Source organism: Rhinoderma darwinii, chromosome 1 (genome assembly GCF_050947455.1).
Source record: "Rhinoderma darwinii isolate aRhiDar2 chromosome 1, aRhiDar2.hap1, whole genome shotgun sequence".
NCBI classification, from domain to species: Eukaryota; Metazoa; Chordata; class Amphibia; order Anura; family Rhinodermatidae; genus Rhinoderma; species Rhinoderma darwinii.
This window is the reverse complement of record NC_134687.1, coordinates 642,653,110-642,673,709: the sequence shown is the minus strand read 5'-3', so window position 1 is coordinate 642,673,709 and position 20,600 is coordinate 642,653,110. Positions and strand designations below refer to the sequence as shown.

Here is a 20,600-nt window from a genome sequence, read left to right as displayed (position 1 = left end):
GACTGAACTGGTTAGTTGTGCATTGGTGCGTCATTAGGATTCACAACAATTCACCATTAGGGTATGTGCACACACACTAATTACGTCCGTAATTGACGGACGTATTTTGGCCGCAAGTACCGGACCGAACACAGTGCAGGGATTCGGGCTCCTAGCATCATACTTATGTACGATGCTAGGAGTCCCTGCCTCGCTGCAGGACAACTGTCCCGTACTGTAATCATGTTTTCAGTACGGGACAGTTGTCCTGCAGCGAGGCAGGGACTCCTAGCATCGTACATAACTATGATGCTAGGAGCCCGGCTCCCTGCACTGTGTTCGGTCCGGTACTTGCGGCCGAAATACGTCCGTCAATTACGGACGTAATTAGTGTGTGCACATACCCTAATTGGCAAATCCGGACCGTAAAATTACTTGTCTTGAGTTTTTGCGGTCCGGATTTGCAGCCCCCATACGGATCAGTGTAAACCACGGTCGTGTGCATAGGGCCATAGATATGAATGGATCTGCAAATATGCGGATAAATTACAGCTGAGAAAAACCGGTCATGTGCATGAGGCCATACCGTACGTACGTACACACTCTGATACATACAAATATATATATATATATGTATAGACTACACAAATATACACATACAGTACGTACGTACATTACATACTCGTGTGTGTGTATGTGTGTGTATATATATATATATATATACATACATACATATACACACACACACAGACACGCATACACACATACATTACACATACAGTAGACACACAGTACACACTTTATATACATACAGTACACACTACACATACCTTTTGTAGACTCCAGAGAAAATCAGGAAGAGGTGGAGAGTCCATGGCAGGATTTCCTCTGAGCGTCCTCATGCCGGCAGCAGTGAAGAACAGGTGCTTGCTGCTCTCTCCGTCCAGACACTCAGCAGGATCACATTACAACAGGGACAGGAGAGTGGAGAGCAGCGGGGGAAGTCAGGGGGGGGGGGGTTTATTAAGGTGGCACAGGAGCGATATTCTCTTAAGGAGGCAGCACATCTTGCAGCTGCTAATAAGTGGTGGAAACGTCAGCCAGCAGCTCTGTAATGCCGCCCCCTCTAAGACCCTGCAGTGTGCCGCCTGAAGCCAGAGGCTCAACTTGCCTCATGGTAAGTGCGGCCCTGACTGGAGCTAAGGGTCTTAGGCCAACCCATGAAAAACAACCCCATAGCATTATCCCTCCTCTACCAAACCTTAAAGTTGGCACAATGCATTAAGGTATGCAACGTTCTCCTGGCATTCGCCAAACCCAGACAGATAAAGAAGCGTGAGTCGGAACTCCACAAAACACGTTTCCACTGCTCCAGAGGAGGTGTGCTTTACACCACTCCATCCGACCCTTGGCATTGTGCTTGGTGATGTAAGGCTTCCATGCAGCTATGAAACCCTATGCCATTAAACTCACGGGGCACACTTTTTGTGCAGATGTTAATGAAAGAGGAGGTTTGGATTTCTGCAGTTATTAGGTCAGCAGATCGTTGGGGAACTTTATGAACAATGCATCTCAGCACTCGGCGACCCTGGTCTGTAACTTTAAATTGGTCTGTTATTCCTAAACGCTTCCACTTTGCAATAAAACTACTCACAGTTAATCATAGAATATCTAGTAGGGAAGAAATTTCACAAACTGACTCGTTGCAACAGTAACATAATATTACAGTACCACGCACAAATTCAGTGAGTTTTTTTTTTAGAACAACACATTTTTTCACGAATGTTTGTAAAGGCAGACTGCATAACTTGGTGCTGGATTTTATACACCTGTGGCAAAGGGACTGAATAAAACACCTGAATTTAATTATGCAGGTTGGCTTCACACGGTACGGTTAAAAAAAAACCACATTTTTGACAGCACCGTGTAAACCCAGCCTAAGAGGTTTGTCCCAATATGTGTAATCCTGCCTGTGATGATATGTCTGCTAAAAAGTGATCTCTACAGAACGGGGTCAGTTTTTTGTGGATGGTGGATTCTTTGTTATATATATATGTGTAACCTGTCAGTGTAATCCTGCCTGCGATGATACTGAGGAGTGCAGAAAAGTGATCATTACAGAACAGGAAGGATCAGTCTGTCATGAATGGTGGATTCTGTGTCATATATATGTAGGTGTCACTTGTCAGTGTAATCATGCCTGTGATGATGAGATGAGTGCAGAAAAGTACTGCCCTACAGAACAGGGTGTTTCAGTCTGTTGTGAGGCTTAGGGGGCAGCGGATTTGTTGCAAATTTGAAATATTTCAATGTGGAAGCGTTGAAATCCAAGGTGAATCCGCAGCAGAAAACAGATGTGGATTTTTAGGTGGATTCACCAGAGATTTGCGCCAAAAACCCAAAGCGAATTTTTTTTGTGTGAACCCGGCCTGAATGTTTGATGGCTGCCAAGTTAAGTATGTCACTGACCTAAAGAAGGGGATCAAATCACCCGGAAATGTCTAGTATTGTTGACACATCCAATAAAGCTTTAAAACGTAGAAACATTTCGGTGCCTCTTTTTTTTGGACATGGAATCCTGTCCAGTTGTCTGCTGATTCCAAAAAGTCCCGGCGACATAGGCATTGCGCACAAGTGGTACCAGCAGCTACCTCATTACATATATGCTCTAGTATAGCATTGTATCTACATGGTTGTACACCTAAATGTAAGCCCCTCACACCCACTGATTTTATTGCGCATGTGTTGAATGTACTCATCCTATGTAGTGCTGTTCTGCTTATTTTTTTAAGTTATTGTTTTTATTTTTTTTCCCCTGGAACTGGATGAGAAGATTTCTCCAATACTTTGTGGCTTTAAGTAATCTTTGGACAATTCTCTTTACATTTACAGTATGGAATTTCTATTCCTTTTTTGTTCATGGCTTTAGACAAAAAAATGTAACTTAATCTGTAGATTCCTGTGCAAATATAAAACAAACTCTTATTTCCAGGACAAATTTCTACAGAGGACTTTGCCTCAGGACGTCTGGTTAAGATCTTTAAATTATCAAGAATTGAGAGCGGTCTAGAAAAACTCTAAAATTGGCCTTTCTACAATTAAGACATCACCATGTCAAGATTCTGTCTGATAATATTATTTATGTCATCTGGGCCAAGGAAAAATCCGTCCCTCTCATAAGTCCATCTAAAAGAATCAGAAAACATGGCTGCAAACTTCCTCAGCTGGAAACCCCTAAATCTGAGTTCTCAAACCAACAGTATATGCCCATGCACGGACACTTTTTCATTCATTCTCCACCATAATGCAGCAGCCAATTAATCAGGAAGGTCAGGGGACCCCTATTTTCCATGTAGATGCGGGTAGCAGAGGCAGGACTTGCATCTAACAGACATTTTTGGCATATCCTGTGTTGGGAATACTTTTATTCTCCTCTATTCCCACATTGCAGCTTCCCACTTCTCTATGTTTATAAGGCGTCAGAACACCATGTCTTGTCTCCAAGGCAGCCAATCCTCACCATGTGATGTGACATCATTGCCTTCTAAAAAGAGACAGACAGATAACCCCTTTTAGGAACATTGATGTAACCCAATTCAACAAACACTGAGAATAACAGAAAACATTGTGAGAAACAAGCACTTTATTAAAAATCTAAATTCTAACAACACAATGTTACACATAAGGTTTATTGTAAGATGATGGGAGATCATTGCGCGGCTGAGTTAGGATAGAAATGGTAGTTCATGTAAAACCTGTTCTCTGGATGGTAACACAACTATAAAGAGTTTTCATTTGTAAGGAAAAAAAACACGAATGTCATTTTAGGCTTACTCACAATCATTCTTCTACCCTACAAAATTATATGTTTATAGAACCTGCTGTGTCTAAGTCCCCGACTATAGTCACATAAGGATACCCCATGTAATATTTTTTGTTACATATGTTGACAAGTATTTAAAATTCAAACTTGATCTATACAGTAGAATAAGATAAAAGGTGATAGAAAAAAAATTATTAATTAATTTTGCAATAATTTTTTAAACAATAAAAAAAATGCTCGCAGATATGCCACTTCCTTCTATGGCTCAAATGCCTTGTTCTGCCCCTTTGGCAAAAACACCCCCCAGTAGGCCATTGAAGAACCCTCCATTTATTTTCTTTTTTTGGCCATTCCTTGGTGGGTTTATTGGTATTGCCATGTTCTAAGTCTACTTTAAGATGAACTTAAAGCTTTCTGACAGACGGTCTCACATTATTCATAGTGGATTCTAGGATGAGGAGCTGCCCAGGTCCTGATGCAGTTTAGTAGTCACAAACCATAACATTTCCTCCATCATGCTTTCAAGTCATTTACAGTTTATTTCTGGTGAAATGCGGTCTATAATTTATGGCAAACATGTATTTTTGTAATGGAGACAAACAACTTTTTGATTCTTCTTTCCATAGCAGACTGTTCCAGAAGTCACATATTTTGCCTAGGTGTTCACAAGCAAACTTCAGTCTTGCCCAGATGTTTTTTCTGGATAGTTAAGGTTTTCTTCTGGCACACCCCCATGTAGTTTTCATTTTTTAAATGGTAGACATCAAGAGGGGCAAAATCTGCATGTAGCGCTGTAAAGAAATTCTGGGGTTCTCAGAAACTTCTCAGCATCTTGTGTTCTGCTCTCAGGCTGACCTTACTGAGACAGATTGGCCTGGACCAATTGTCAGTTGTCTGCAATCTCCACATGTAGATGGTTTTCTGGACAGTGGAGTGATTGACATCTAATAGTTTTGCCATCTTCCCTTTCCTGAATCATAGACATACATAACCTTTCTGAAGGCCTCAGAGTGCTCTGGATCTCGGCATGGTGATAAAGTACGTTTCAATAACAAAGCGCAAACCAAATATCAAAGGTTTAAATGAGACACATTCCTACTAGTTCCCCTCTAAGGCTGAAATCACACATGATGTTCTTTTAGCCAAATCCAAGAGTGTATTAAAAAGAAATGGGAAATATAAATGAAGGACTTACACTTCCCTTACAGGCTGGATCCACTTCTGGCTTTGGAGTGCAATTTTTCAAGTGCTTTTTTTATCCAAACTGCATATGTGATTCCAGTTCACAAATAGCAGTTTTATTTCAGAAATGTCTGCAGCTGTCTGATTCATCGGAATGGGGTTTTCAGAATCCATGTGCATGCTGCACAAACAATCCACTCAGATGTATGGAAAGAGTTACAGTTTCAGACATTTCTGCTACAAATCTGCCGCAAGTAAATATACCCTGAGGATAAGAACACACGGAGTGGCAGACGCAACCATACCCACATAAATAATAACAAGACACACGACTTACCAGGTAAATAAAGTGTCGTTAACACAAAAATTGCGCGACCATTTTCCACTGCATGTGAGCATGATTTTGGGTGCCATGAATTTTAGGTCTCTAAGGTAGTGATTAATACATATTTGACATTTCCTTTTATGAATTTAATTGAAAAATTAATTTGTTAATGTTTTTTTTTCTCAATTCCTTTACCTTCATCTTTTTATACTGTTTTAATAAAATGTAAATATAAAAATGTCCATATATTTTTTAAAAAAAGTTTACATTGTCCTTGCTGTAACTCTGGATTCTCCTGCAGTGTGGGGGAATGTATGAAAACAGTAATAAGAAGCGAGCCTCACTGTGGCAATTCAGTTTCTCTGCTTTGACAGTATACAAGGCTCTTATCTTCTTCCTTACATCCACAATACTTTTCCTTCATAGATCCCGGTCACAGTAGACCTCAGGTAAATATAATTTGGGTGTTTGGCCGATGCAGGATAATTTCACCCCATAAATGAACAAACACTCCTAGTGGCTGTTTAATGTCTGTGAATAACCTGATGCGTTTAAAATATTTTGTTGCTCTTATAGCATTTCTCACATTCTAAATGAGAATATAGTTTCAACTAGCTAACTATGTAAATTTACAAAAATTTACTTCTTTCTAAAACATTTTCCACATGTAGAACATCAAAATGACTGCTCCCCTGTGTGGTTTCTCTGATAAGCCCTAAGTTTGTTTTTGGTAATAAAACATTTCCCACATTCTGAACATGAATATGGCTTCTCTCCTGTGTGATTTATTTAATGTATAACAAGATATGATTTATCTGTATAATATTTCCCACATTCTGAACAGGAATACGACTTCTAGCCTATGTGAATTCTCTCATGTCTAACAAGATTTGATTTATTTGTAAAACATTTCCCACATTCTGAACATGAATACGGCTTCTCTCCTGTGTGGCTTCTCTTATGTGTAACAAGACTTGATTTATCTGTAAAACATTTCCCACATTCTGAACATGAATATGGCTTCTCCCCTGTGTGAATTCTCTCATGTGTAACAAGATTCGATTTATTTATAAAACATTTCCCACATTCAGAACATGAATATGGTTTCTCTCCTGTGTGAATTCGCTCATGTGTAACAAGATACGATTTCTCTAAAAAACATTTCCCACATTCTGAACATGAATACGGTTTCTCTCCTGTGTGACTTCTCTCATGCGTAACAAGACTTGATTTATCTGTAAAACATTTTCCACATTCTGAACAGGAATACGGCTTCTCTCCTGTGTGAATTCTCTCATGTGTAACAAGATTTGATTTATTTGTAAAACATTTCCCACATTCAGAACATGAATATGGTTTCTCTCCTGTGTGAATTCTCTCATGTGTAACAAGATGCGATTTCTCTGAAAAACATTTCCCACATTCTGAACATGAATATGGTTTCTCTCCTGTGTGACTTCTCTCATGCGTAACAAGACTTGATTTTTGTGTAAAACATTTACCACATTCTGAACACGAATATGGCTTCTCTCCTGTGTGACTTCTCTCATGCATAACAAGACTTGATTTTTGTGTAAAACATTTCCCACATTCTGAACATGAATACAGCTTCTCTCCCGTGTGACTTCTCCCATGTGTAACAAATTGATATTTATTTGAAAAACATTTCCCACATTCTGAACATGAATATGGCTTCTCTCCTGTGTGAGTTCTCTCATGTCTAACAAGATTTGATTTTCGCGCAAAACATTTCCCACATCCTGAACATGAATACGGCTTCTCCCTTGTGTGGATTCTCTGATGAATCCTAAGATTGGCTTTAGTAATAAAACATTTTCCACATTCTAAACATGAAAATCGCTTCTCTCCTGTGTGAGTTCGTTCATGTATAACAAGACTTGATTTTTGTGAAAAACATTTCCCACACCCTAAACATGAATATGGCTTCTCTCCTGTGTGACATCTCTCATGTCTAAGAAGATCTGATTTTAGTGCAAAACATTTCCCACATTGTGAACATGAATATGGCTTCTCTCCTGTGTGGAATCTCTCATGCGTAACAAGATTTGATTTATTTGTAAAACATTTCCCACATTCTGAACATGAATATGGTTTCTCTCCTGTGTGAATTCTCTCATGCGTAACAAGATACGATTTATCTGAAAAACATTTCCCACATTCTGAACATGAATACGGCTTCTCTCCTGTGTGACTTCTCTCATGTGTAACAAGACTTGATTTATCTGTAAAACATTTCCCACATTCTGAACACGAATGCGGCTTCTCCCCTGTGTGAATTCTCTCATGTGTAACAAGATTTGATTTATGTGTAAAACATTTCCCACATTCTGAACATGAATATGGTTTCTCTCCTGTGTGAATTCCCTCATGTGTAACAAGGTGCGATTTCTCAGAAAAACATTTCCCACATTCTGAACATGAATGCGGCTTCTCTCCTGTGTGAGTTCTCTCATGTGTATGAAGATTTGATTTTTGTGCGAAACATCTCTCACATCGTGAACATGAATATGGCTTCTCCCTTGTGTGGATTCTCTGATGAATCCTAAGATTGGCTTTAGTAATAAAACATTTTCCACATTCTAAACATGAAAATCGCTTCTCTCCTGTGTGCGTTCTTTCATGTATAACAAGACTTGATTTTTGTGCAAAACATTTCCCACATGCTGAACATGAATACGGCTTCACTCCCGTGTGACTTCTCTCATGCATAACAAGACTTGATTTTTGTATAAAACATTTCCCACATCCTGAACAAGAATATGGCTTCTCTCCTGTGTGACTTCTCTCATGTACAACAAGACTTGATTTTTGTATAAAACATTTCCCACATTCTGAACATGAATACGGCTTTTCCCCTGTGTGGATTCTCTGATGAATCCTAAGATGGGCTTTAGTAATAAAATATTTTCCACAGTCTAAACATGAATAAGGCTTCTCCCCTGTGTGATTTGTTCTGTTAGTAAAACCTGAGATGTTTGAGAACTGTTCACCACATTGAAACCTTTTACCCCCTCTCTGACCTGTACTTGTGGTAATCTGTGATTGGTCAGTGGAAGGTTCCTCATAATTAGGAGAATTATATGATAGATCTGTACTGTGAAATCCTGGATGTACATTAAGTGTAATGAGGTTTTCTCCTGAAGACTGCTGCATTAGATCTTCCTCTTCTACTTTATAATTTATCGATACCAAGAAGTTTCGCTCAGAGTTCTTACTGGGATTTTCTGTTAGGATTAAAAATGTATTTTGTAATTTTGTTTCATACACAAAAGTTGACAAATTTATAATATTCATATTAGGCTGGAAACACACATGCAGTGTTCTGAGCCAAAGCCAGAAGTGGATCAAGCAGGAAGAAGTTCAAGCCATGTCTTTTCAATCCTCTCCCGGCTTCTGCTCAAATACCTGCTTTTAAAGCGATATGTGTGACTTCAGCCTTATAATGCTTTGTATAACACTTTAACAGGTTCCCGACCGCTGGCCGTAAATATACGGCCAGCGGTCAGGGTCTCTAAAGTCCGGCGTATAGTATATATACGGCCGCACTTCAGAGACTGTGCACGCGCGATCGCGTGCACACAGCTCTATGCCCTGGCTGTTGCTAACAGCCATGGGCACTGGGCAGAATGTCAGGGGTCAATCTTTTGGCCCCTGAACATGTGATCGCTGTGACAACCAATCACAGCGATCACATGCATTTCTGCTTAGAAAACAGTGTGCACGCGATCGCGTGCACACAGCCCTGTGCCCTCGCTGTTACCAACAGCTCTGGGCACTGGGCAGAGTATCAGGGACCAATCTGATGGTCCCTGAACATGTGGTCGCTGTGACAACCAATCACAGCGATCACATGCATTTCTGCTTATAAAACAGTGTGCACGCGATCGCGTGCACACAGCCCTGTGCCCGCGATCGCGTGCACACAGCCCTGTGCCCTCGCTGTTACCAACAGCTCTGGGCACTGGGCAGAGTATCAGGGACCAATCTGATGGTCCCTGAACATGTGGTCGCTGTGAAAATCACAGCGACCACATTTGTTTTATTTTGAGTTTTCTGGCAGTAAATCTCCTGCCTCTTTTCTTCTCCTCAAATATTGTTTCAGTTTGAGGAGAAAAAGAGACTCGGGAGAATTGCTGCCAGAAGATTACAGTGAAAAAAAAACAAACAGTTACACTATAAAACATTCTCTGTATAGATAGATTTCTATCTATCTATACAATCTATCCATCTATCTTTTTTTCTATCTATCTACCTTTCTTTCTTTTATTCTATTAGAATAGGCAGGTAGGGAGTATATAATTATATATATATCCACATATATATAATATATATAGCAATAGCGGTTTATTTTTTTGTTAGCGGTAGTGTAGATATATATAGCAGTTAGGCCCCATGCACACGACAGCAAAAAACCTCCGTTTTTGCGGACCGCAACTGCGGTCCGCAAAAACTGAGCCATTCACTTTCATTGAACGCTGACACCTTTCAGTAGCACTACGGAAGGGTGTCAGTGCCGTGGAAATGTTCCGGGAATTATGGAACATGTCCGTTCTTTCGCATTTTGCGGGCCGTGCTCCCATACTTTGTATGGGAGCACGGCCCGAAAATGCGGCTGTCAGTCAGCGGCCGGCCGTGCCCGCGATCGCGGACAGCAATTGCGGGCACGGTCGTGTGCATGGGGCCTTAGTTTGTGTGTTTTATAAAAAAAATAAAAAAATAAAATTTGTTTAGTTAGTGTTAGTGTTAGTTACGTTATGGCGAGGAAGTTGTTTAGCGCCGAGGAGGCATACACCATGCTGTGGTCTGAGTCGGAGACCGCATCAGAGATGGCGTTCGAGATGGAACCTGTTTTAGGTAGTGACGATGACAGCGTCACTTCAGGTTCATCTTCAGGGGACGTTGTCCCTGATGCAGTCGAAACTGCAGAACATGAAAGCGCAGGGCCAAGTAGCGCTGTAGCACGGGACAGCCTGGTCCCTCCAGTCCAGGCTCTTGTATGGGCACCTGCCCCATCTTTTGGGCCTAGAATCCACGGATTTACTGCCACTCCTGGCATAACCGTGGACAATACAAATTTTGTCCAAATGGATTACTTCCATTTATTTATAACGGACGACATCCTAAATCAGATTGTCCACGAAACAAATTTATATGCCACGCAATATATAAGGCAGAAACCTTCATCCACCCATGCCAGAGATTGGACGCCCACCAATTTGCAGGAATTAAAAAAAAATTTGGGGCTCACCCTAAATATGGGTATTGTCAAAAAGCCCTCCATTAGGTCTTACTGGTCAACAAGACCCGCCCAAGCCACCCCAGTATATTCTGCAGTAATGCCCAGGTCTCGTTATGAGACAATAATGAGGTTCCTCCACTTCAATGACAACGCACAGGCCCCCCCAAGTACCGATGCAAACCGGGATCGGTTGTTCAAAATAAGACCGCTAATAAATTCCCTGAATAATTTATTTCTGCAACTCTACACCCCTGAGCAGAATGTAAGTGTGGACGAGCAGATATTTTGGAAGTGTTATAGAAACTCTGTTGAGTTTTGTAAAACCAGCTTTGAAAAAAAGCGATATGTGAAATAATCTTCTTCTATCGTCCGCCCTCCTACATCTCTATGTGATAAATAAGGCCACATATTTGGTATCCCCGTGCACGGGAGAAGTGGCAAAATGTGAACGGAGATTAATTTTGACCGTGGTCTATACCGTGTGTGAAAAATGCTGGTATAAACTGACGCATTTGCTAAAAAATTGCTAATTTTATTTTGTTCCATCTTATTCAAGAAACTTTCAGAAGAAAACTGGACTGTCTAAAAATATGATAAACCCCTTGAAGAAAACCTTGTGGGGTCTGCTTGCGTGAATGAAGTCATTTATGGGGTGATTCTAATCTTTCAGCAGCATTAGGCCCCCCAGAAAACAGTATGCGGCTCTAAAGTCAAGTGCAGAATTCCTGGACCGAAAAGGCCAAAAAGCCTCCTTTTATGCCAAGCCCTGGCACATGCCCGCACAGTGAATAAGGCACACATATTTGGTATCCCATGCACGGGAGAAGTGGAAGAACGTGAAAGGAGATGAATTTTGGCCGTGGTCTATACCGTGTGTGAAAAATACTGGCATAAACTGACGCATTTGCTAAAAAAGTGCTGATTTTATTTTGTTCCATCTTATTCAAGAAACTTTCAGAAGAAAACTGGACTTGCTAAAAATATGATAAACCCCTTGAAGGAAACCTTGTGGGGTCTACTTGTGTGAACGAAGTCATTTATGGGGTGTTTCCAATGTTTCAGCAGCATTACACCCCCCAGAAAACAGTATGCGGCTATAAAATCAAGTGCAGAATTCCTGGACCGAAAAGGCCAAAAAGCCTCTTTTTATGCCAAGCCCTGGCACATGCCCATGAATAAAGCACACATATTTGGTATCCCCATGCACGGGAGAAGAGGAAGAATGTGAAATGCGATGAATTTTGTCCGTGGTCCATTTTGTGTGTGAAAAAGCTAGCATAAACTGACGCATTTGTTAAAAAAAAAAGCTAATTTTATTTTGTTCCATCTTATTCAAGAAACTTTCAGAAGAAAACTGGACTGTCTAAAAATATGATAAACCCCTTGAAGGAAACCTTGTGGGGTCTACTTGTGCGAATGAAGTCATTTATGGGGTGATTCTAATGTTTCAGCAGCATTACACCCCCCAGAAAACAGTATGCGGCTCTAAAATCAAATGCAAAATTCCTGGACCAAAAAGCCTCCTTTTATGCCAAGCCCTGGCACATGCCCGCACAGTAAATAAGGCACACATATTTGGTATCCCCATGCACGGGAGAAGTGGAAGAATGTGAAAGGAGATGAATTTTGACCGTGGTCTATACCGTGTGTGAAAAATACTAGCCTAAACTGACGTATTTGCTAAAAAAGTGCTGATTTTATTTTGTTCCATCTTATTCAAGAAACTTTCAGAAGAAAACTGGACTTGCTAAAAATATGATAAACCCCTTGAAGGAAACCTTGTGGGGTCTACTTGTGTGAATGAAGTCATTTATGGGGTGATTCTAATGTTTCAGCAGCATTACACCCCCCAGAAAACAGTATGCGGCTCTAAAATCAAATGCAAAATTCCTGGACCGAAAAGGCCAAAAAGCCTCCTTTTATGCCAAGCCCTGGCACATGCCCGCACAGTGAATAAGGCTCACATATTTGGTATCCCCATGCACGGGAGAAGTGGAAGAATGTGAAAGGAGATGAATTTTGACCGTGGTCTATACCGTGTGTGAAAAATGCTAGCCTAAACTGACGCATTTGCTAAAAAAGTGCTGATTTTATTTTGTTCCATCTTATTCAAGAAACTTTCAGAAGAAAACTGGACTGTCTAAAAATATGATAAACCCCTTGAAGGAAACCTTGTGGGGTCTACTTGTGTGAATGAAGTCATTTATGGGGTGTTTCTAATGTTTCAGCAGCATTAGGCCCCCCAGAAAACAGTATGCGGCTATAAAATCAAATGCAAAATTCCTGGACCGAAAAGGCCAAAAAGCCTCCTTTTATGCCAAGCCCTGGCACATGCCCGCACAGCGAATAAGGCACACATATTTGGTATCCCCATGCACGGGAGAAGTGGAAGAATGTGAAAGGAGATTAATTTTGTCCGTGGACTATACCGTGTGTGAAAAATACTAGCCTAAACTGACGCATTTGCTAAAAAAGTCCTGACTTTATTTTGTTCCATGTTATTCAAGAAACTTTCAGAAGAAAACTGGACTTGCTAAAAATATGATAAACCCCTTGAAGGAAACCTTGTGGGGTCTACTTGTGTGAACGAAGTCATTTATGGGGTGTTTCTAATGTTTCAGCAGCATTAGGCCCCCCAGAAAACAGTATACGGCTATAAAATCAAATGCAAAATTCCTGGACCGAAAAGGCCAAAAAGCCTCCTTTTATGCCAAGCCCTGGCACATGCCCGCACAGTGAATAAGGCTCACATATTTGGTATCCCCATGCACGGGAGAAGTGGAAGAATGTGAAAGGAGATTAATTTTGTCCGTGGTCCATACCGTGTGTGAAAAATGCTAGCATAAACCGACGCAATTGTTAAATTCTTGCATTTTTTTCCAATTTTGCCCACTTTAGAGAAAAAAATAATAATTATATATACTGACAAATGCCACTAAAACAAAGCCCTATCTGTCCTTTAAAAAGAGTGTAAAATTCAAAGATGAACTTTATTCACCTGCTGAGTTATAGTCATCTAAAGAAGCGCATAGCAAAATTGTGACATTTGCTCTGGTCATTTAGCTGTAAAACAGCCTAGTCCTTAACCGGTTAAAATATATTGATGACAAAGTCCAGGATTATGGTCTACACCCAGTCCTCCACTTTTATTACATAAAGCTTAACCTAAAAAAAAAAAAGAAACAACAAAAAAAAAACAACAACACACGTTTTCAAATGTAGGAACTTGTCTGGCAATGAAGCCTGTCCTCTGTCAACACAATTGGCCCTTCAATACTAATTGGACATACAACATCTTAATTTAATAATGTTATTGACAATCTAATCTTGGCCACGGTCTACATTTAACAAGATAATGTGTCATGAGACAACACACACATCTCAGGATGAATTCACATACTTGACAATGAGGTCTGAATATCTTAATGGCTGAACAGCCACCAGATCTCAATTTTATAGTACATCTTTAGGATGCGGTGGAATAGACAGAGTGAGGCTATTAATCAGAATCTGTAATAAAGGTTTTCAATACCTTGTTATATAATTCCACTAAGAATACAGACTGTTCTAAGGGGAAAGAGGGTCCTATCAAGTACTAATAAGGTGGACCTAGTGAAGTGGTTTCATTCAAGTTCTAGTCATGAGATAAATTAATAGCAAATTGTTGTTCTATTTCTCTGCCAATCTATTTTTATTTGGTCTTGTATTTCTCAGAACATATAAGGCTTCGATATTGTGTAATAAAATAAGTGATAGATTTAATTCTGATGGAGTGGAAGAGGCGTAGAGGGGAAACTCTGCTGGACGTTTTAAAACATCCTTGCAGAGATAGGTGTGAACCCCCCGGACATTTATAGTCTATGGGAAGTCAGCAAGTGGTTAAAATAGGAATAATAATCCTAATAGTCATATATTTTTTTTTAAATCCAATATAAAAAAAGTCCACACCTTTAAACCCACTTTGAAAACTTCCTAAAAACCCTTAAAGCGTACCTAATTTTTAGATTGTGCGTACAGGAGTATTAACACTAATTCTGGCCATTTATATGACTTGTATGACTTTAGCAGTTTTCCCTCTGCAGGCTCTATCTTAAATTATTAGTTTTCCCTGAGGTAGTGGGTGGAGCCTAACTGATATCATGTCTTCTTTATACTGCAAACACAAAGCAGAGAACCATCCTGGGCCGCTATCTCTCTGTAGTACACCCTTAGAAGTTGCTGCAGCATGGAGCACGTCATGCAACAGTAAAGAGCAGTGTAGCGGAAAATCCAGCACTGGGGTGACAAATAACTTTTACCAACAGCCTATGTCTCCTTTCTCCCCCTAACCTCTTCAAAGAATTCTACTGGCAGCATCTGTGTCTTTGTGCTCCTTCTCCCGCCTACCCTCCCCATAGCATTCTAGAAGCAGTAGCGTTCATGTGTCTCTATGTGCTTCCCCCTCCCCTCTCCATAGACTTATATGGGCAGCAGTATCTGTGCCTCTCTCACTTAGTGGCACTAACTTAACATAAAATTTGCATGGATAAAACGACTACATTTTAACAGTAAGTAAATTATAAAGTTGATATATATCAGCTATACTATTAGATTACCACAAGTTGTTTGAAAAGTTAGTGTCCATTTAAAGAAGACATATTCCAAAATGCTATTTAGTCTACAGTAGATTATAGCGTAATCTGATTGCTTGATATTGCACCCTAAGGTTGTACTACGGAAATATCCTGAAGACATGTCCCCTTGTGACTTGTCATGGGGACCTTGTGTGTTTTCTAATAGTTCCTTAATTCTTGTCCCAGCCCCATATTAAATGAGGATCTTTCTTCTTAGCTGTAATTATTAGGGGATTTGTAATTGTGAATCCAAATTAACTACAAAAGCACTAAAATGTATGTGCTTTTCAATTTCGATCGACTATCAAAATGATGCTTAACCGCTTGAGGATGTCCACTGTATATATACACACACGGGGCAGGTTTAAGCTTGCTGCCCGAGTGACTGGGCAGCTGAACGTCAAGTGCCCGACAGTCAGGGACTGCCAGGGACTCTGGAAAGAAGACAGATGTGGTTTTGACCACTTCTGCCATCACTGTACTCACGTACACATCGCTCAATGAGTGCTGTTTATAGAATAGAGGCCACTGCCTCTATTGGTCTTGGCAGTCATGTGACTGGTTACATGATTGTGGAGATGCTGGTAGTAGGAGGCTGCTGCTGTATCGAACAACGGTATTGTAGTATTCCACCTGTTGCCAGGTGTGAACAACTAAAAATAGCTCTTTGTTAACAGCTCAATGACCAAGCTTGTTTGGACCTTAATGACCAAGCCAGATTTGTCAAATCTGGTATGTCTGACTTTATCAGAGAATAACTGCAATAGTTTTACATATCCAATTAATTCTGACATTGTTTTTTCGTCGCATGTTCTACTTTATTTTAGTGGTAAAAGTAGACTGATATGATTTGCGTAAATTAATAAAAAAATAGATTACGTTTTGTAAAAATTATTATTTTTTCCCTATTTTGAACTGCATGTCATATATGTACATACATATAGTACCATTTTTTTAATTAAATATATATTTTCGGGGGGCGTGGCCTGACTGACTATGTGAGCAGATATCTTTTTGCTGAGCTCCGTCCATCTCTCATCCTGAGTGCCCATCCTGACTCATTTCTTACCCACCTGGCTGGAAATTGTGCCTTACTGACCCTTATACTGACCTGCCTCCATCCAGTGACTTAGCAGGGCCGATTTTCACCATACTATGCCGGCACAGACTCTGGAGAGATTTGCGTGCAAACCTGGGAAAGATGGCGCCGGCTCTTCTACTCAGGACTAGGGTGCTCAGGTGGAACCGCCCTTGGCTGATGAGCTGCCAGACATTACTCTACAGCAACTATCTAACATGCTGCTAGACGCCATCAATTCCTGCCAAACCACACTCCCGGGTAAGATCGAGGAAGTGCGGGTTGATTTTGGTCTCCTTCGGCAGGCTCTGAGTGAGCGTACCACGGAAGTGGAAACAAGTGTCTCGAATGTGGAGGACAGGCTTTCACCGCTCACAGGAAGGGTGGATGACTTGGCGGCGGCAGCGACCTCATGGAAGACCATGGCAGATGATCTTGACAACCGCCTTCGCAGGAATCACGTGCGAGTGGTCGGACTCCCTGAGCAGATGGAGTGACAACATCCTGAAAGGTTTGCCGAGTGCTGGCTGCGCAAACTATTTGGAGAAGATGCCTTTTCTAAGGCTTTTGTGGTGGAAAGAGCCCACAGGGTCCCCACTAGGCCGCTACCTCCTGGAAACCCCCCCAAGGGCTTTTCTCATTAGGCTTAACATGGATAATTCACAAATATCTTTTTTCCCTGACTTTTCAGTTGACCTTCAGAAGAAACGGGCCTCCTTTACTGAGGTTAAGAGGCTGATCTCCAATACCCTATGACCTTTCCTGCCCGGAACGTAGTATACAATGGAAGGACAAGGCCCATTTCTTTGAGTCCATTGCTGAAGTCTCCTCCTGGATGGATGGACTCCCGCGGGCCTCGGCTCGCGGTCCTTAAGCTGTGATCCTGCTGGGTACCAAGAGCCGTGATTTGTTTAATTGAGCTGCAATGATTCTGCCACATTGCTCTGTTATATCGTCTGATTCGAGGACCCTGCATATCTGGGGACACTGTCGCCTCATTTGCACTGTGAGTGCTTTTCTGCGATCTCCAGATGGATGTTACCTCAGCGACATTGCCGCATTTTAGTTGCAATCCTCATGTTGACTGTTCGGGATCCAAACCTATGCAATTTTGGGACTAGTATAGGTGGGGTAAGTGTGGGTTGTTGGGGGGGACGACGACTATTCTTGAACCTTATTTTGTGCATCTTCCTCAGACATGTGCTATACTTCTCTCTGTACTATAAGATTGCTTTATTTGAATTGCTATTACTATGTATGTTCACGGTTGTGTACACTGGTCGACATGGTAGAGCTCCTCGGAGCTGGATGAGTAGATATGTATTGATTTACTGCCTATTGTTCTATTATGGCTAACCCACTGCTTAAATTGCTGATAAGGAATGTCAGGGGCATGAATAATCCCCTTAAGGGGGGATTCACACGAGCGTGATTTGCGTGCCACGCACAGCCCTATAGAAGTCAATGGGGCAGTTCAAACAGTGCGTGATTTTTGAACAGCGTTTGTTTGCTGCGTACAAAACGCGACAGGTTCAATATCTCCGCGTATTTCGCGCATCGCGCAACCTGTAAAAAAAAAAAAACGAAGTTCTGACTTACCGATAACTCCCGGCTTCTTCCTCCAGTCTGACCTCCCGGGATGACAATTCAGTCCAAGTGACAGCTCCAGCCAATCACAGGCCAAGCACAGGCTGCAGCGGTCACATGGACTGCCGCGTCATCCAGGGAGGTGGGGCCCGATGTCAAGAGAGGCGCGTCACCAAGGACGCGTCACCAAGGCAATGGCCGGGAGGGAAGTTCTCGGTAAGTACGAACTTTTTCTTTAGCAGGTTTCTCGATATTGTGTTCGGAATTCACTGTCGAGGGTGCTGAAAGAGTTACTGCCGATCAGTTAGCACTTTCAGCACCTTGGACAGTGACGGGCGTCGACTAGCCTCATCTCTATGATCATACACGGATGACATACGCAGCTGTCAAGTGGTTTTTGCGCGCGCAAAAAGCGGCGTTTTTTGCACAAGCAAAAACGCAACGTTCGTCTGAATCTGCCCTAAGAGTAACCTTATGTTCTCCTTCATGCAGCCTCACTCCCCTGACGTTGTGTCTATTAGAGACCCATCTTTTGCCACAACACATCCCCTCCCTGAAAAAAACGATGTGTGGGTTGGCTGCATAGCTCATGCCACTACATCTACTCTCGTGGGGTGGCGGTACTTGTGGGTAATACCCTTCATTCGAGATTACAACTGTTCAATCTTATCCCGAGGGGCATTTTGTTTTCATAGCCTGTACAATATATACCTGCCGATTAGGCCTGCAGTTTGTCTAAATTCCACCACTGCTAACCGGACTGTTTTGAATCAGGCTTTGGCGTTCTCCCTGTCCTATCCGGATCACCAGGTGATCTGTGCGGGTGATTGATCTGGTACCTGACACACTGAAAGACTACTTTGCTCGGCTGTGGGAGGAGGGGCGGCCCTGGGGGGAGATTGGCGCTGGGGGGTGGCTGGATGCAGTGGGCTGGAGTGACGCTTGGCGACATCTCCATCCTCAAGAATTGCTGTACTCTTGTTACTCACCCACTCATCAGTCCCTCTCCCGTATTGACATCTTCTGTACTCCTCGCACTACGCTTAATGTTGCTAAAATACAGTACCTCCAGAGAGGAATATTTGATCATTTCCCCATGTTGCTCTCCGTTGATGTTAGCCTGCCTCCTATGTCCCGCAATTGGAGGTTTTATCCATTCTGGCTATCCCAATTGCCTGAACCGGATAGAATAACTGACCAACTAACAACAATATTCATCACTAATCCACCCCCCTCTGACAATCTGTTGATTTGGGATACTGCCAAGGCATACCTAAGGGTCTGCCTTCGTGCCTCGATATCATTTGTTAGGTGGCTGACATGGGAGTTGGAGGAGTGTGCGGCAGATAAATAGCTTGAAGCGAAACGGAGCTATGTTTCTGATCCTACTCCTACTAATTTTAGTACATGGAGGTGCCTGCAGAGAGATTATCTACTTTTGAATGTTAAGGCTGAACACCGGCAATTTTTTTTTTGTAAGCAAAGATTTTTTGAATTTGGAAACCAATCCAGTAGGCTTCTTGCGTATATGGCTAGCGCCTCCAGTGTTCCACCCCCTATATTATCCATTACAGACAAATGGGAACACTATCACTTCAGTTTCTGCCATATCTGATGTGTTTCGGCAGTTTTACTCTAATCTCTATACCTCGACCCTTAGAGTATTTCCTAACGCCATTAAGGCCTATTTACAACCCTTTGTATGCCCGTCCCTTACGTCTGATCAAATTGAAGCCCTTGATGCCCTCTTACTGTAGAAAAGATTGCGAAGGCTATTTCCCTCCTTCCCTCTGGGAAGGCACCAGGTCCTGATGGCCTTCCTCCGCATGTGTATGGCCGCTATCAGGAGATACTTGTGCCTCAGCTCCTGGCCACTTATAATGTGGGGTTTCTGAAGGTTGTCTCCCTCCCTCACTGTATGATGCAACTGTAGCATCCATGGCCGCGGCCCGTCGGGATTACCCCCCCCACCCGACGGCCGCAACCATGGATCTGTGAGCGCTGGCCGGCATCTCCTCCCCATGATAATCCTGGACAAAAAGGGCCCTGCCCCTTTGCTCATTGCCTGAGCGTTGTTGTGTTTTCCTATGTTAGTCTTGCAAATGATCCCTTAGTGTTATCCTTTTCCCCTGCCCTGCTACCTGTACCCCGTGCTATTTGTTCCTGTGCCTTAAACCTGTTGGAGTCGTGTTGTGCCATCTGTTCTGCCTGCTGTCTTACACCACGTCTGGTGTCTGCTGTCAAGGTCCGATCTTTGCCTAGTGGTTGCTACTGTCTGTACAGGTACCCTTGTGCTTGGACTATTTATATATTGACTTGGTACTCTGTTGGCCAGCTACTATCCCGTTACGGCGGTATGCACATACCCACAGATCATGACAGCAAACATAGTTCTTATTCCCAAACCTGATAAGGATAGTGGGGAATGTGGGTCATATCGATCGACATCCCTCATCAATACGTACTGCAAAATTTCAGCTAAAGTCCTGGCTCTACGTTTGAACAAGTTTATCTTGGATATAATACACTGACCAAACGGGCTTTATGCCTACCAAGTCTACCTCTATCAACCTTAGGAAAGTCCATATACATAATTCTATAGAGCATGATTCGGTTGGTGATAGAGCCGTGGTGTCCCTTGATGCGGCCAAGGCCTTTGATTCTTTGGAATGGGAGTTTCTATGGGCCTGCATGGAAAAGTTTGGTCTTGGGAGTGCGTTCTGTAAGTGTATATGGCTCCTCTATATTTAACC

General features: G+C 42.0%; 1 protein-coding gene across 1 annotated transcript in view; it reads right to left on the bottom strand.

Annotated features, from left to right (window-relative positions):
* Window positions 1–3,604: 3,604 nt before the first annotated feature.
* Window positions 3,605–20,600, bottom strand: part of LOC142654790 (uncharacterized) — a 108,512-nt gene continuing 91,516 nt past the window's right edge. Inside the window, exon 12 of the mRNA XM_075828950.1 lies at window positions 3,605–8,554. Coding sequence (XP_075685065.1) covers window positions 6,165–8,554 — 2,390 coding nt within the window. The 3' untranslated portion in view covers window positions 3,605–6,164. The remainder of the gene's footprint in view (window positions 8,555–20,600) is intronic.